Below are 18,324 nucleotides of genomic sequence, written 5' to 3'. Positions count from 1 at the left end.
CCCACCTCTACCTTGAACTCCTCTGTCACACCTATAGCACACCTCACCACTGTCTTACAGTCCTCATACATATCCTGCACCGCTCTAACATATTTCTCTGCCACTCCAGACTTCCTCATACAATACCACAGTTCCTCTCTGGGTACCCTGTCATAAGCTTTCTCCAGATCTACAAAAACACAATGCATCTCCCTCTGGCCTTTCCTGTACTTCTCTATCAACATCCTCAAAGCAAATACTGCATCTGTAGTACTCTTTTGGGGTGAAACCATACTGCTGCTCACAAATGCTCACTTCTGCCCTTAGTCTAGCTTCAACTACTCTTTCCCATAACTTCATTGTATGGCTCATCAGCTTTATTCCTCTAGTTGCCACAGCTCTACACATCTCCCTTGTTCTTAAAAATGGGCACCAGCACACTTCTCCTCCATTCCTCAGGTATCTTCTCACTATCTAAGATCCTGTTGAACAACCCAGTCAGAAACTACTGCCACCTCTCCTAGACACTTCCATACCTCCACAGGTATATCATCAGGACCGACTGCCTTTCCACTCTTCATCCTCTTCAATGCCCTCCTCACTTCATCCTGACTAATCTTTGCTATTTCCTGGTCCACAACAGCCACCTCTTCTAGTCTTTGTTCTCTTTCATTTTCCACGTTCATCAACTCTTCAAAGTACTTTTTCCATCTTCCCATCACACTGATGGCACCTGTCAATAGACTTCCAACCCTATCCTAAATCACCCGAACCTGCTGCACGTCCTTCCCATCTCTGTCTCTCTGTCTTGCCAACCTGTATAGATCAGTCTCTCCCACCTTACTGTCCAACCTAGCATACAAGTCACCATAAGCGCCTTGTTTGGCCTTTGCTACCTCTATCGTCACCTTACGCTGCATCTCCCTGTACTCCTGTCTACTCTCCTCGGTCCTCTCAGTGTCCCACTTCTTCTAAGCTAACCTCTTTCTTTCTTTCCTCCATTTTTGGATCCTATAAGCTTAGAGAATAGAGAGTAGGGTAGAGTAGAACTTTATTGTTCCCTTGAGGAGGTTCTGTCAGGGAAATTAATTTTTCCGTCGCACTACACACAGTGCAGTGAGTACACAAAAACACAGACAAAGCACACAGAAAGCACCAGCACATAAAAAGTAGTACCAACACCAAATAGAAAGTGTAATAAATAACCCATCAAGAATACACAAATAGAAAGGCATAAATAAGCATAGGAATGAAAAGGCATAAATAAACAGACCTAGTTAGGCATGGGTAGATTGAAGTGTCTATAGTGTTTGCATTGTTTTTGGTGTATTATGTGTGTCATCCCTCAGCACTCGTGTGGGCTCTGTTCTTCTTCAGCTACCCCAGACCTTAACATGCATTTCACCAATTTTTCATTCAGAACAATATACTTAGCAATTTCCAAAAGCTTGCACAAGAGTTCAGCAGTAGAAATTTATAGTGTCTCCATCTTCCCTGACCAAATTTTTGGCTTTTTATATTTACTGACTTCCTCACGTATTTTTTGTTCATTTGTAATAAGGTAATCAATGCTGTGCCTGTCAGAGATGATGTTACGACTGAATTGTGGACATGGGGATCATATAAAAGGTCCTGTCCTTTACAAATGCAAAAGCACTGTTTAATGTACTGGTATAGCCCCTCCCTGTTCATCAGGTAAAACAGTGCTGTCTGCTTGGTTGTCACATTTAATCCTAAAGTTCACAAGGGTGTCTGACTTGCTAGCAGTACTGCTGAAATGGAGTGGAGAAGACTTGACAAGATTGCTCAAAAGTTGTGGCGAAGTTCTGGCCTGAGGTAAAACAAAGAGGATGTATTCACTCGATGTCGTTGGTATTATATGATTTTATTTCTGTGTGTCTTCAAATGTCACTGACAAAAAATAGGAAACCAACTCTACAAAGTAGTGTGTACATAATTGGGTGTCACCACAGAACAATGTGGTATACTGTGCTTCAAATTGGATTTAATATCTCCTTTTGGCATTCTGATGCTTAGGGGTGAGGAAAAAATTGTGGGTCAGAGCTATGAGAACAATGACATCTGCACTATTGATTCAGCAAGAGCAATTAAACTGGAAGGAAGAAAATCTGCATACAGATCAAGATCTGACAAAACAGGTTTGTCAAACCCTTTTAGTTATGGTTTATCTATGTTCCGGAGTTTCCAATTCAAATGTTTATTTAGTAGCATAGCCTTTCTGTGTGAGACATACAAGTCTCTGTCTTCTTTGGATATTAAGCTGTCCTTCATTTCTTTCAAGTTCCGCTCAAGCTTTTCACGTTGTGGCGTTGCTTTCAAAATGCATTAGTCCTACTTTGGTGACTGCTGAAGTGTCTTCTTTCTCCAATATAAATTAGTACTTTAAATGATTATTTGGCAAACAGGAGATATGGTTGTCCTAAATTCTATACAGTTCACAGTTCTAAATTACACAGCCTTGTTCAACATATTAAAGTACTAAGTCACGCTTCTTTTCTTCACATGCATTTCTTTACAGGTTAGATTGAACTTCATTGTCACTTTTACAGAAACCTTTACAGTACAAGATGCGCTGGACACCTTTGGCTTTGGAAAATTCCAGTGGAAATTATGTGTCCTCGCAGGATTGGCATGGGTAGGAGTCCACAAACATGGACAAATGATCTCACTCTGATTTCCAGGTACTGTTTACCTCTCATGTTTCACTCCACCTCTCTGAGAGCAGACAGGAGACGCCATGGAAATGATGATCCTCAGTATTTTGGGGCCCCAGCTTTACTGTGAGTGGAGGTTGCCCCGCTATAAAGTGGCTCTTATTGCATTGGTGAGAACCTGTCAAAACAGAAATATTGCTTGTTTTCAAGTATTTGAAAATGTCTGCATGAAATTTCTTTTAGATGGTGTTTGTTGGGATGATAATTGGTTTCCCTTTATGGGGCAATGTGTACGACAAGTTTGGCAGAAGAGTTGTGAGTTTCATTTGGATTTTTTTCATGTGTGATTTAGTCATTTTGTGCATTATTTGATGCCTTACATTGTCGTTGTATTGCTGTGAGAAACAGGGTCTGATCATTTCTATGTGCTGGACCCTGCTTTATGGCCTGTTGAGTGCCTTTGCTCCAGGATATGGCTGGCTCTTGGTCCTACGGGGTCTTGTAGGCTTTGGCATTGGAGGATGTTCTCAATCGTAAGTTCTCTACTCTCTCTTTATGTGACCAAATCTATTTCTTCCTCTTCTTCTTCCTAGTTTGCAATGAAAGTGCAGCACATTTTGGGAACCATTAAATGACATCTAACAAACATTCAACATTTTTAAGGGTGACATTGTACTCAGAGTTCCTCCCCATGAAGATGAAAGGAACCCGCATTATGATGACGGTAATGTGATTTGTGTGTGTGTGTGTGTGTGTGTGTGTGTGTGTGTGTGTGTGTGTGTGTGTGTGTGTGTGTGTGTGTGTGTGTTTGAAAGTATACATAAGTATATTGTACAATATACATAAGTATATTGTAGTGTTTTATTTTTGATCTCAATAATTGTAATGTTTATTAATTCCCCCTGATTAATGTTTTTCCATACATCAGGTATTCTGGTCCTTTGGTACTATGTTACAAGTTGTCCTAGCAACTTTTATCATGCCCACACTTGGTTGGAGATGGCTGCTTGGTGTGTCCATTCTACCAATGGCGATATTTAGCTGCTTCAGTTTTGTAAGTAGATTGTGATTGATAGAGATTCTTAAAAAAAAAACATTACACTGGAATCTTTAATAACCTAACTGTGTTACACAGTGGCTTCCTGAAAGTCCTCATTTTGACTTGCTGACAGGAGAAACAGATAAAGTTATGGTAACTTTACAGCGTGTCGCCAAAGAGAACGGTAAGACCATGCCTGCAGGGAAGGTGACCCCGCATAAAGAGGTAAGGTTCTATGGGATGTAAAAATAAGTGTTCGGTGTGATGCTTATCAATTAATGTTATACGTGTAGCTTCTAAAATAGGACCCATAATATAATATTTGCATTATTCATCTCAAAGTGGGAAATTTAGAGGTTCTATTTTTGTTTTAATTTCACAGAATAACCGTGGGGAGATTAAAGATCTCTTTGCGCCTCAGTCTTGGAGGAGTACTCTTCTGCTGTGGTTTATCTGGTCAGCTTGAGTTTTTTCTCCTTTGTTGTCTAGATATTTAATAATCAGATATTTCATTGAGGCAAATAGTTATGTACTATCCTATCATCTGCTATGTGTACTGTATATAGTTGTCCCTAATAGCGGGTAAATTAAGCCATGTACTAAATGCTTTATTTTCAACTGCATCTGCATAATTTAGCATTTATTACAATATCTTTTCATGTCATCCAAAGGTTTACTGTTGCCTTTTCCTATTATGGTATAGTCCTGATGACAACAGAGCTGTTCCAATCTGAAGATTTATGTGGTGGTATGTAACAGTTACTGTCTGTTGATCAGTATTTGTCTTAAACTCTAACACAAACCAACACAAAACTCTCCATTTTCCATTCAGAGACCCAAGGAATCCAGGGAGAACCCAGTTGTTATCTAGAATGTCATTATTTGACATCAGACGACTACGAAGACCTTTTATGGACAACCTTGTCTGAATTCCCAGGTTTCCTATTAGTATTTGTTCAGAGCAGTATTTTTTAGTTGAAACTGTGGAGTGAAGACCTTCATAATGTAGTTATAAAAAGCATTAATTCCTCTATATTTCTTCATAAACTATCCACAAGAAAAATCTGAGAGAATGTTTACTATTTCTGTTAAAATTATGATGGGTTCTAAACATGTTGTCCATATTTGCAGCGTTTATAAAAATATTAAATCTTGTTTCACACACTATTGACACTCCCTTTGCAAAAATGCTGATAGTAGTGGTTCATACTGTAAAATTTATTTTAGTGTCTCTGCATCATGTTTGTCTACATTTAACCTCTGTTTGTTATTTCATCTCTGTTTCAGGTATTTCAATTTTTCTTCTTTTAGATGACCATATCGGCAGGAAATTCAGCCTGTCATTGTGCTTCTTTATGTTTTCCTTGTTCATTTTGCCTTTATATGTTTGCATTGGGAGGTAAGATTGTCGAATTGTGTTATTTTGTCCTTCAAATACTGAATCTACAAAAATAGAGCACATATATATTTATATATAAAAAAAATTTTGTTAAAAAAAATTTGTGTGCAGGGTACCTCTTACGATCTTCATCTTTATTGCCAGAGCCTTCATCACTGGAGGATTTCAACTTATTTTTGTTTATACACCAGAGGCAGGTCTATCTATTTTTGCTGGTTTAAAAATTAGACACTTATTTTTTTACAATCTTGACTGAATAAAATGCTCTTTCCTCTTTATAATTAGGTTTTTCCGATCAAAAACAGAGCCTTTGCAGTGGGGACTTGCAATGCAATTGCCAGGTTGGGTTCCCTGATTACTCCCTTTGTGTCAGAGGTATGTTGAATTACCATGTTGACTTTCTTTTATGATCAGTCGGATATCACAGATAATTAGGCAGTATGTTTTTCCCTTCGTGATCATTGATTTTTTTTTTTGTGTTGAATCTAGGTGATGCTCATGAAATCAATTAAATTGACCCTGTCATCATACTTTGCCTGTTCGCTGCTGGCTGGTATTGCATGCTTGATGCTGCCTAGAACAGGTTGAACACAGGTCTGCAGAAGTACAATCTGGAAAACAAGAACATACAGGTGCAACACTGTCCAAGTGGAAAAGTTACTCGAGTTCATTCAGTATCAGCTACTTATCATAAAATCAAGTAAATCTTTTTTTTTTTACTTTTCATGCATTTCTTTAGCAATGCATTTGCCAAAAGAGGCAAGCTTCCATTCACTTCAATGGCACTCCATGGAACATTTTTTCATTGCCTCAAAATTCAGCTGTCATTGGATAAGTGCCACGATTCCATCCCAACCCCAGACATTCAGCATCCCTTAAGGTGAACGGAGCAGTGGGCTGGCTCCAGCTGGCCTGGACGCTGGGCTTCCGCATGCTGATTGGAGGGATTGAACTGAGCATTCAATCCCATTGTAAATTTTACAAGTGAGGTTGAAATTAAAACTGCTTGGTGCAATTGTTTGATCATTTACATTGTTCAGTCATTACACTGTAAATAAAACAGAATTTCCTTGTTTCAGTTTAACGTAATTTCAACATTCCTTTTTTTGAGTTTAATATTGTTTCCTTAGCATGTTCATTCATATGGTTGGCTAGGTTGGAGAGAACTAGCCAGATAGCAAGGTGCACAAAATGCAAGACAATGTTAGTTTTGTCCATCTGATTTTGTCAATAGGCTTCCTTTCAGAAGAATTAAACAGCCGGGTAGATCAGCATCAGACTGATTTGGTACAAAACGCAGGGAAAGGTAACAGGTTTTTTCAGTTCTCCTGGTATGAAAAGACATCTAATTGTTACAACAGGCTCACAAACAATTTTCTTTAAAAAGCATGGAGGGTAGAATTTGGGTGTCAATTAACTGAAAGATTTGCAAACCAATCATGAGCTTCCCCTCTTTGAAAGACCAGCAGCTGCTACAGCTGCCTTTGTCTCGAGTGACAAATCATTTGATGTACATTATTTTAGAAAATGTTTTTACCATCCCATCATGTGCTTAAACAGTTTTCAAATGCCAAGCTGTGATGTCCTAGTCAGCTTGCACTACACTAGTACCTGGAGATACAAGTTTAATCTCTTCCGTAACGGAGCTCCTTACTCAAACTCGTAAATCATCAGTTCCCTAATTAGAATACGTAATATCCTTTTAATCCATTCCAGCTTTGTAAAAAATACACAAACCCATCTAAACAAAAAAAAAAGTTTTTTGTTAACCAGTAATGACATACAGCCTCAGTTGTATTGTATCCATCCACCAACACATGGGAAAGAATGAGATAAGGTCTCAGCTCATGTATCCATCCACCAACGGTGGTGTACCGAAGGAAGGTTTGTACGTCAAGCATAAATATGGACAGTTTGTCGTCTCGTGTCTCAAATGACTTGTATGTTGAGCAGCTCGTATCTCAAGATACTGTACTTACCATGAAACAAAGCTGATGTAACTACTCTTTCTTGTTCAATCTTTGGCAGCATTCACATGTTGAATGTAAATCTTGATTTAAAAAAATATGAAGGTCATTTATGATTCCCTTTATATGCCACATATATATGCCAAACTATGCAAATGCTGCTGTTTTATTGTCACACCCATGAACCAGGCTTCAGTTGATTCATCCTGTTAAAGTGAAACAAACCCGATATTGTAATAGTCAATCGAGGAGACCAGAAACACACTTTGCTATTTGCTTTGTTCATCAAATAAGTCCAGCGGATTGTAATATTGTGGTGAGGCCAAGCGCCTCTGGAAACTAATGAACACCTTTTTCTATCCTGGAAAAAAACATGGGAAAACTCCTCCCTTCTGCTCCTTCCCAAAATCATAACTGGATGTCACAAACTACTTTATTCAAAACTCCATTGGACCGTCACCGGTAAACTGTGGTTCTCTAAGCGTAGTAGGGAAATGGACTGCTGCATCAGACCACAATCTATTCTTTACAAGAGGTGGAGAAATCCTCCTCAGAGGTAAAAAATAAGATTTCATCCTTTCATTTTAACTTTGTGGCACCTGTTTGAAGTAGAAGAAAAGAGGATACTGTGGGAATACCTGTTTTATGTAGTGGAGGGTGAATATATCAGTGGTACTGTGTGCTGTGCTTGAAATTCAAGTTTTTTGCCAAATAGCGTATGAATTTCTTTTGTTTATGTGTGCTCAAATTTAGCAGTGAGGAACGTTCTGAGGGTTGGAGAAGGGAGGACATGAGCGTTGACAATAAGATCTGCACTATTGCCCCAGGAATATTTGATGCAGAGGGAGAAGATTCTTCAAATTCTTACAGATCTGACGAAGCAGGTTTGTAGAACACATGCAATTAGTGTACTTTTAAAAAAAAATTAAAAAAATAAAACTCAACGAGGTGGAAGTTGGATATGAATAATTCAGAAATGTTTTACATGGATAGTGTAGAGAACAAGCTCTGTAAATGAAGTAAGAGATGGCAATTGTAAGAATGGATCAGTTCATCTGTCATCAGTGATTTACTTATGCAAAAGAAGCACTAACGCAATATAAAACTGCTCGACAAAACATTCTTAAAATATCTAAAAACTAAACGACAAAGTACCCATTGTACAGCCTCATGTGATAATATGTTGACAGATGATCAGTAGTTTAATTAGCTGTCTCAAAAGATAATAGAAACTGATTTCATACTTAACAATTCATTATATTTTGTGCTGGATCAGGAAATCAGGTAAGACAAGACCTCTTCAATTTCACAAGGCCTTTATTGATGCATTTCAATGTAGACTCTACAATCCGTCTGTACAGGTAAAAAAAAGGAGTACTTGTTTCACAGCATGGCTAAAACTTTTTGTAAGGAGGGCTGGATTCAATCATGTGAACATGTCCGAGGGCCAACGGTCCTTCAGTACGTCAAGTCAGTATGTATAGCAGGTGTGGTTGGGGAGTAGTGGTAGACAAACAGTTCTTGTTCAAATTCACAGATAACTTCTGCTCACATAAATGTGCTAAGCCAAACAAGATTAACATTTCCTTGGTGAATGTACATACATCTGGAAATTTTCCATTATCCAGCCAATGTGGATAGTAATAATGTAGACAGTCTGACTGGCTGTCAGACTGAAGCTCCATCACTTCCATCAGGTGAGGTGGAGACTCATCAGGGTCCGCAGTGAAAGGAGAGGAGAACAACACGTTCCTTTTTGATAGTGGCAAAATCCCTAAAGCGGTCATTGAACTCACCAGCTAGGGGCTCAATGCCCGCTGCACACTCGGTTTGTCACCATGACGTCCCACACAGCTGGGAAATGCATGTCACAGGGTGTCCATTAGCAACAAAAGTCTATTGAAAAGTTGTAGCTTTGTCCCAAAGGCCATCACTACTGAATCATATCCCTGAAAGATGGCTTTCAGCACATTCAGATGCTTGTTATGTCAACCAAAAAAGATCCACGTCTGTCATCCTGTATTTGAGTTCCTTCAATTTATCAATATTTACAAATTTTTCAGCATTTAGTAGCGTTTCAGCCTTCAGTGGAAAAATATTGTAAAGTTGTAATGTTATTAGTATTACATATTACAATATTATAATACAAGTAGTCCTCAACTTACGGCATTGGACTTAAGAACATTTTGGGATATGAACAAACGCTTTCTGCAGTTCCCTTCTCTGCCATTGTATTATGTGCTTATAATGGTCCACTCTAGATTACAACAGGGTTTGGGTTTGGTTCCTGGTCCAGTATGTGAGTCAGACAGAAGTTAAGTTGAGTGAAGTGACGTAAACTTGATTATTACTTTCATACTATTATAACCTCTCGGAACAAATTGTGTTCATATGTTGAGGACTACCTGTATTGTGTTTCCACCTTATCTGGAAGCGGCAGGAAAGTATGCACTGTGATAGGTTCATTATTCAGTCTTCTTCTTCTTTGAAGGTTTATGGTACTTCACAGATATCTTGCACGGCACCAACTCCACTAGTTGAGAAAAGGAACTGCATGCACACTTTGTGCACCAATGATATCCACTTTTTTCATACTGAAAGAGACAGTTATCAGCTGTTAATTAAAACAGTAGTTTAACATTATTATTTAGCAGCTACGAGACATGAAGTAGTCAGTTTTGGACACTATTTTTAACATATCAAAGACATTCAATCTTCCTACATACATTTCTTTCCAGGGGACTATGAATTCTGTTTATATCCTTTGGTTTTGCAGAAACATTGAGTGTAGAAGATGTACTAGAAACCATCGGCTTTGGAATATTCCAGTGGAAATTATGTTTCCTCACTGGACTGGCGTGGGTAAGAGTTTTAAAACATGGAGAAATTTTATCTCTGATTTCCAGGCATTCTAATTTCAGGAAATACTTTGCCATCTCTGTCATAGACAGGAGAATCCATGGAAATAATGATCCTCAGTGTCTTGGGCCCCCAGCTTCACTGTGACTGGAGGTTGTCCAGCTTTCAGGTGGCTTTCATGACATCGGTAAGAATCACTCAAAAAGGTTTTGCTATCTCACAACAGACTAAAATAATATGTGTGCTTTTAAGGTGGTGTTTCTTGGGATGGCAAGCAGTTCTCCAGTATGGGGCAATATGTCTGACAAGTATGGCAGAAAAATTGTGAGTGCCTTCTGTGATTTTTTTTTTCCAAGCATGACTTTTTGATGACTTTCGTGTATTACTTATGTTTAACTCATGTTTTCTCTTTGTCTCTCTGTTGGAAACAGTGTCTGATTATTTCTATTTGCTGGTCTGTGTTTTATGGCATCCTGAGTGCCTTCGCTCCAGCATATGGATGGCTCTTGGTCTTACGAGGTCTTGTAGGTGTTGGCTTTGGAGGAGGTCCTCAGACGTAATTTCACTTCTTTTTATTATTTGTTAAACTGAAATCTACATTAAAAGATCAACACATTTTAACAAGAATAAAATGATTTCTGACAAATGCCTGTCCCTTTCAAGGGTAACCTTGTACTCAGAGTTCCTCCCCATGAAGATGAGAGGCATCAGTATTATGATGATGTCGGTAATACGGTAGATTTTTTTTAAAGAAATAAATGTCTTTTCTGTATTCCATTGTTTTATCTGATTGATATGATGAATTATACTATTTATTGATTACATCCTCATCTATGCATTTGTATGCATCAGGTATTCTGGTCAGTTGGTGCTGTGTTTGAGGTCCTCCTGGCATGGTGGATCATGCCCACACTTGGTTGGAGATGGCTTTTAATTTTTTCCATTACACCGTTTGCAACATTTATTTGCTTCTGCTCTGTAAGTACACTGTTTATTGATAGAGATATTTAAAATAACAAGACGCTGAGGTCATCTCTTCGATGAACTTTCTATGTTACGCAGTGGCTTCCTGAAAGTCCTCGCTTTGACTTGCTGACAGGAAACACAGAGAAAGCCATGGCAACATTACAGCGTGTTGCCAGAGACAATGGTAAGACCATGCCTGAAGGCAAGGTGATTGCCCACAAACAGGTGAGGTCACAGATATAGGTGTCAGAAAGAGATGTGTTGATTTTGAGGTTTGATCATTTATATTAAACACATAAATTCTATTTGTATCATATGAATTTCACAGAAAGACCGTGGGCAGATTAAAGATCTGCTTTCTTCTCAGTATTGGAGGACGACTCTTCTTTTATGGTTTATCTGGTTAGCTTAAATTCTTTCCATTTTTATATGAAATGTAATTATTTAATGAAAGTTAAATAAGCAACTAGAAAAAACTGGGGGGAAAAAGCAATTACTTTGAGAAATCCTTGTGCAGTTTGATGTGTATTATGCGGAGGAGATTTCTTGAAGACCACAAAAAAATTAAATGGTCAAATATGTATCATTGTGTTTACATTTCATTTATTACAAATGCCTTAGAACACATCAATTCCGATGATTGTACTCTGAATCAGTTGCTTATTATAAGTCAACTGACTCGATTTTGTTAACTTAATACGTTCCCTTAGCGTTAATGCCTTTGCTCCTAGAAGACGAACATACCATTCACTTCAGTGGGACTCCATGGGACAGTTTTTTCATTGCTTGACCATTTCCATTATTCAGTTCTTACTCTGTAAACAATAGAAATTATTAAACAAGTATATTGTTGTTTAATCCTTTAAACTTTAGCGTGTTTGAGTTTATTATAGTTTTGTTCTTTTGTATTGTTTCGTTACTTTGTTCAAATGTTTTCTACGTGAGACTGAAGTAGCCAGCTGGCAAGGTGCACACAATGGCAAGCAATGCAAATGTGGACAAATTGATTTTGGTAAACCCATTTCAGAGTCTTCTTAATGAGGAGAAACTCAGACTTAAACAGCAGTGCCAGTCAACACCTAAGATTGATTTAGTACAAAAAGAAAGGAAAGAAACAGCTTCCAGCTCTTCTGGTTTATGCTGTGACAAGGAAAAGTGTACTGTTAGTCAGTGACAAATTTTATGATATAGGCCAACAATGACTTTTCCTCAAATAACAGCAACCACCACAGTGTGACACATATTGTTTCTTCACCATTGTGGGTTAACGCAGCCATGTATTACCGTACATCCTTTATTTTAATCTTCTTATATATCATTTTCTGCATATTGAACAGTGTACTTTATCATCCAAAGGTTTGCAAATGTCTTTTCCTATTTTGGCATAATCATGCTGACTACTACACTGTTACAGTCTGGAGGTTCATGTGGTGGTAAGTAACAGTTACTCTATGTTGATCAGCTTTCATAGTTTATATTACACTCAAAGAAATACCAAAACCAAACTATTCTCTTTTATTGCAGCAAACCAAGGAACCAAACCTGAACCCTGCTGCAATCTAGAGTGCAATTATTTGACATCAGATGACTACAAAGACCTTTTGTGGACAACTTTGGCAGAATTTCCAGGTTAAAAGCTCCCGCTTAGCATGTGGAATGAAAACCTTACCAACCTTCATCATGCTGTTGAGACGAGAAATGTTAAAGACAAGTGTACAGGACATTCCTCCTAGTTTCTTTATCAATCATCAACAGGAAAAACCAGAAAAAGTGAAAAATAAAATTTCTAGCACAGCTCATGAATTAGGAACTCATGAAAGTTATGTTCTACTAAATGAAAAATATTTAACACAAATGCATTCCTAAATTCATATTTACATACACACATAATCTCATTTTGTAAAATCATGTTTCAAGTTTTGCTGTTATAAGCTGACTCTTCAGACCGGCATTATTTATCCTAACAAGATGGAGATGTAGAATTGTGTTGGCCTTGTTGAATGGCCTATCTGATAAATAGTCATTTAAGAAATCTTCTCTGTATTGTGCTTTTCAGCACTATATGAGCTATAAGTTTACTATTCCATAACTGTTTCAGGTGTTTTGTTCATCACTCTGATAATTGATCGTATTGGAAGGACGAAGAGCATGGCAACCTGTTTCTTCATGTTATCTTTGTTCATTTTACCTTTATATGCGTGTATCGGACGGTAAGTTTGTCTATGTTGGTTCTGTTGCCATTATTCAACAGAAAAATATATTAAAATATCAGTAATAGTTAAAAATTCTGTGCTTCTGTCTATTGGTTCATGCAGGATATCTGCCACGGTTGTCATCTTTATTGCCAGAGCCTTCATCTGTGGAGGACTTCAAGTTGTTTTTGTTTACACACCAGAGGTAGATCTACATATTTTATCACTTTGAAACTAGTCTCTTTTTTTCCATTTCAATTGATTAAGATGCTCTCCTCTCATTCATTAGGTGTATCCTACTGAAAATAGAGCCTTGGCAATGGGGACTTGTAGCGCAGTGTCAAAATTTGGTTCCCTGATTGCTCCATTTGTGTCAGAGGTATGAAAAATTTATCATGGTTGGTAGGTCCTTTTTCTCACTGATGATGACTTCCAGCACCAGCATCATTCAGTATAAGTTTTGTGTTTTTCTGCATGATCCCTAATTACATCCCACTTCAAAGTGGTGATGTATTGTAATTGTCAGTGTTCATGTGTTCATCCGTTCGTTCATCCGTTAGTCCACCAAATGTCTTCGCAACCGTTGCAGATAGAAAGACAAAACAAAAAGCACATTACTCAGGCGGCAAAGGGAATAAAAATGAGATGATGACCTTGACCTAGGTGAAGGTCAAATTTCAACTTTTGTACACTCAGGAACCAGAAAAGATGGAAAGACGAGGGAGAAAGCCAGCACGAGAAGGACCATAGATCAAAGCTAGTGCTTTGATATAACTATGCACTAGCTTTGATCTATGGTCAAAGCTAGTGCATAGCTTTGACATATCCTGAAGCTTTGACCCTGACTTCCCCTTAAAGTAGGTCAGGGTAAGTCGCGGGATGTCTCTGACTGCCTTGTTTTCTGTTTTGGTCCTAGGTGATGCTCAGAAAATCGATGTACTTGACTCTTTCTATATACTGTGGCTGCAGTCTGCTGGCTGGTATTATGTGCTTGATCTTGCCTATGGAGACTTCAGGCAAAAGCCTGCAGGAGTCCACTTTTAATAAGGAGGCTGGTGCAAATGACCACAACAATGAGTCAGTGAAGAACACAACATTATCCCAGGACTAAGGGTAGATCAATCAAGAAAGAAGAAGTAAGACAGATTACTTTGTTGACTGACAGTAATTTGTTATCACATGGATTTTCACAGCCTGAGGAAATTCACAAATCAACATACATTTAAAATGACATGGCCCCTGCTGGCATCAAGAAGTAAGATTTGGGAAAAAACTTCACATTTCATTAACACACTAATGGTTTATGGTTCACTTTTTGTTGCTCAAGCGGAAGTTTGCACCAATTTTTTAATCACTCCAGGTCCTTTAAGAGATTTAGAATATCACATATCAGTCTTCTCCAAATTTGTACTTTCACTTTGGACACTTTGAATAAGTTTGCTTATAATGACAAGTATTTACTTTTACTTCTCATATTATATTTTTGAAAATGTGCTACACTGTCTTAAATCAAGGTAGGTACTACTAAACTACTCGAGAAGTACTAAAGCTGCTAACAGGGAATCAATACATTATGTAGCTGATTGATCTGTCCAAGCAGAAGCACTTATGTATTAAAAGTGTATCAAAATCTGAACCTTGCAGTAAAGGCAGTCGAAAGCAAAAATGATTTATTGCCCTCACTGAAAAAGGTCCATGGACCCTTAAATACACAATAATACATTTTTCAGCAATTTTTCATCGGATCTATTTTTTTGTTATGAATTAAACTTTAGACTAACCATTTTCTTAATCATGATCTTGACCTAATCTATTCATTGTGGTCAGAACTGCAACTACTAAAGCCTACGGGTTCACTGTGTGTCAATTGGATTGAGATCATTTAAAAATTTGTTTAAAATTGTTAGAATGTGTAAGGACTTGTTCTTTTATTTATTGTAATTAATTTAATTTAGCCTGAAGCAAATGTGCCAATGTAATTTTGGACATTGGGCTCCACGTTGGTGCAGTAGGTAGCGCTGTTGCTGCACAACAAGGTGGTTCCAGGTTCGCGTCCTGCTCTGTGCGGAGTTTGCATGTTGTCCGCGTGTCTGCATGGTTCTTGTTGGGTTCTCTGGCTTCCTCTCACCTCCAAAAACATGCGCTAAAGGTTAATTGGCCACTATCAAATTGACCGTAGGTGTGAGTGTGTGCGTGCATGTTTGTCTGTGTCTCTGTGTGGCTCTGCGGTATACTTGTGTTGCACCTGGAGTGTACCCTGCCTCACTCCCACAGTCAGCCCCAGGGATAGGCTCTAGCAACCCGCGACAGCAGATGAAGCGTATTAGGAAGATGAATGAATTAATGAATGAATTTGGTACATTGAAAAGTTTGGAAGAAGAAGAATTTTTTTTTTGCAAAAACACTTTAATCGCACTCAAACATTTTACAATTTTACATTAGATGAAAGTGCCAAAGTGCTTCAAAAATACTAAAAACCAATCAAAAGAAATACAATTTAAAAATCAGTCAAAGCCAAATTACAAGATAATCACGTTGACACAAAATCCAAGAGATTTTAACACAAAAAGGAATTCACATCAAAAACATTCCTGAATGAAGAAAACTAACATTTATCAAACTAAAAACAGAGGCTCTTGTCTCCATGTTGAATATGCTCTATTCATATTCAAATTACAAGACTTAAAACACAGAAGATTTTTTTGATTTTTAAAATCACATTTATTTATACATAAAAGCCAAATTACAAGATAATCACATTGACACAAAATCCAAAAGAGATTCACACAAAAAGGAATTTACATCAAAACAAACATTACTGTGTGTTTCCTGAATGAAGAAACCTAACATTTATTAAACTAAAAACAGGCTTGTGTCTCCATGTTGAATATACTCCATTCATATTCAAAAGTACAGGAAAAGACTGTCTCACGAAGGGGACAGAAGGGACACTGGCTTGACACAGCAGGGATATAAACAGAGATAAAAGCATTGGAACCGATGGCACCATGTAAAATCCTCCACTGGAGGTCGGCTGTTTTTTTCTTGAGGGGAGGTTTGTACAGAAGTCTCCACTGTGGGTCAGGTCCATTTCCCGTCATCCTGTTGGCCCAGGCAGTGGGCGCCCTGTCACACAGGCCTTTCTTGTTTACTTTTACACAGTATTTGTACAGTATTTTTTGTTGGCTGTGTGCAGGCTGGTTTGTCGTTCATCTCCGAGGAGAGGACCCTCCAGCTTTCCAAACAGGGGACTGATGTGGACCTCTGGGAAAAGATCTTTATTGTCAGGCACAGTCCCCGTACTATAGTCCAGGCTTCTCTCCCCCTGGGAGAGTCTTTGCCTCCACAGTTGTAGCACCCGCTCGACCTCCAGAGATGTTGGGTTAAAAGTTCTAGAGAACAGGAAGCCCACTCCACCACTCAGCATGGTGTTATGGGTCAGGACCGCCTGGCCTTCCCACTCCTTCATCCAGTGCACCTCATTGCTCTCATCGCTGTGTATTTGTTGTAAAAACAGAACATCAATAGTTTTCCTCGTTGCTGTGTCAAAAACCAGTGCCCTTTTCCCTTTCTTCTCTGGCTCCATTTACGTTTAACGGCTACACTCTAAAAGAATCCATGATGAGGGAAAAATTAAAAGAACCTTAAAATAACTAAATAGGAAATATAATAAAACACTCAGCCTCATCAAAATTAAAAACTCAGTTGGTTACGGACTTTATTAATTTGCTTTTTGAGTCGGTATATCTCCTGGTCACTGAGTTCTGATGTGGCTCTGTTTTTAATAAGTTGTTTTGCCAAGTTATAAAAAATTAATTAATCAGGAAAAAGCTGTTGTAGATTCAGACCTTTCATGCCTTAAGTTTGTTGTAAAAACAATTTAGACATTTTTTCTGGGTACAAAACATGCTGTTGACTGGCAGTGACTGGAGTGTGAGATAGTTCACTGCAATCAGACATACAATCATCACTGTCACTCTCTTGAACACTCGGTGTGACCTCAATCCGACCAGCTTTACATCCGGCAGAAACACTTAAAACATTCCTCCGCTTACCGCGCCGCCTAGTAGGAGCAGGAATCCATTCAGACGCATGAAGAAGAAGAAGATGAAGATGAAGAAAAAATCTCTCACAAAATAATTTTTTATTTTATTTTCCACTCTAAATTATTATGTTGTTATTTGTGACACACATATAATATATATGTGGGTACAGGCCTGCAACACACACACACAAGGGGCCTTCTTCTTTTCCCTTCGGCTTTCCCCTTCAGGGGTCGCCACAGCGAATCAGTTTCCTCCATCTAACCCTGTCTTCTGCATCCTCTTCTCTCGCACCAACTACCTTCATGTCCTCTTTCACTACATCCATTAACCTCATATACATATTAGTGAGTACAGGCCCCTGTAGCCCACGCACACACACACAAGGGGGCCTGTAGGCATACAAGGAGAGGTCGAGTGGCGGGCAGCTCCATCATGGTGCACCCCAAATGAGCAACTTGTACAGGGGAAGGCGCCTTGTTCAAGAGCACCTCTGCAGTGCACCAGAGGTGAGCTGACAGTGGGAGGCCGCCCAAAAACACTCCGGGTGTTTTTGGGCGGGAGCAGGAATCAAACCGCCGATCTTGGATCATAGGACGACCCACTCTACTGCCTGCTCTACCACTGAGCCACTACCGCCCCATGCCACTGCCGACATGGACACAACAATGGCATAATGCTGTAGATGACATCCCAATGGGACAACAGGTGCTGTGTTAATGTTACATAATACAACATTAGGCTAATTGAGGTGATGGCCTGATCGGCCCTTATCCATGGTCTGGAAGTCTAATCAGGCCATCTTCCGGCACAGAAAAATTAAAAGATTTAAAAAATTTAGTTGAATTAAAGTTTGTATTAAGTACAAATGTTAAACCAGTTGGAATTTATGCTTATAAGGTTTATTGATTGCTTACTGATATTCTTATTTTTTCATGATTAAAAAAAACACACACCCCTTTGTTTTTTGCGGCCTAGTGTATACACACCTTCACACACACACACACACACACACACACGCACACACACACACACACACACACACACACGCACACACACACACACACACACACACTGACACACACACACACACACACACATACACACACACACACACACACACACACACACACACACACACACACACACACACACACACACACACGCACAAACGAAATACTAGAAAAATCTGTTTGGATTCTAAG

At 38.7% G+C, this 18,324-nt stretch overlaps 2 protein-coding genes across 2 annotated transcripts; both read left to right on the top strand.

The window, feature by feature from the left end:
• The first annotated feature begins 1,756 nt into the window (after positions 1-1,756).
• LOC137608853 (synaptic vesicle 2-related protein-like) lies at positions 1,757-5,904 on the top strand. The gene is made up of 17 exons (XM_068335443.1): positions 1,757-1,815; positions 2,017-2,138; positions 2,550-2,635; positions 2,726-2,824; positions 2,898-2,969; positions 3,063-3,187; positions 3,318-3,378; positions 3,583-3,708; positions 3,790-3,918; positions 4,076-4,149; positions 4,365-4,441; positions 4,526-4,630; positions 4,981-5,092; positions 5,204-5,285; positions 5,378-5,467; positions 5,582-5,724; positions 5,832-5,904. The coding sequence occupies exons 1-16, from the start codon at positions 1,757-1,759 to the stop codon at positions 5,678-5,680; spliced, it is 1,518 nt and encodes a 505-aa protein (XP_068191544.1). The 3' UTR covers positions 5,681-5,724; positions 5,832-5,904.
• Positions 5,905-7,553: 1,649 nt separating this feature from the next.
• On the top strand, positions 7,554-14,187 carry LOC137608852 (synaptic vesicle 2-related protein-like). The gene is made up of 16 exons (XM_068335442.1): positions 7,554-7,615; positions 7,813-7,943; positions 9,836-9,921; positions 10,007-10,105; positions 10,171-10,242; positions 10,350-10,474; positions 10,582-10,645; positions 10,771-10,896; positions 10,981-11,109; positions 11,213-11,286; positions 12,241-12,317; positions 12,409-12,513; positions 12,983-13,094; positions 13,200-13,281; positions 13,366-13,455; positions 13,993-14,187. The coding sequence occupies exons 1-16, from the start codon at positions 7,554-7,556 to the stop codon at positions 14,185-14,187; spliced, it is 1,629 nt and encodes a 542-aa protein (XP_068191543.1).
• The last annotated feature ends 4,137 nt before the right edge of the window (positions 14,188-18,324 follow it).

The sequence above is a fragment of the Antennarius striatus genome, chromosome 15 (genome assembly GCF_040054535.1).
Source record: "Antennarius striatus isolate MH-2024 chromosome 15, ASM4005453v1, whole genome shotgun sequence".
NCBI lineage: Eukaryota > Metazoa > Chordata > Actinopteri > Lophiiformes > Antennariidae > Antennarius > Antennarius striatus.
Note: the sequence above shows the minus strand (reverse complement) of the source record. Positions and strands in the feature narration are given on the sequence as shown.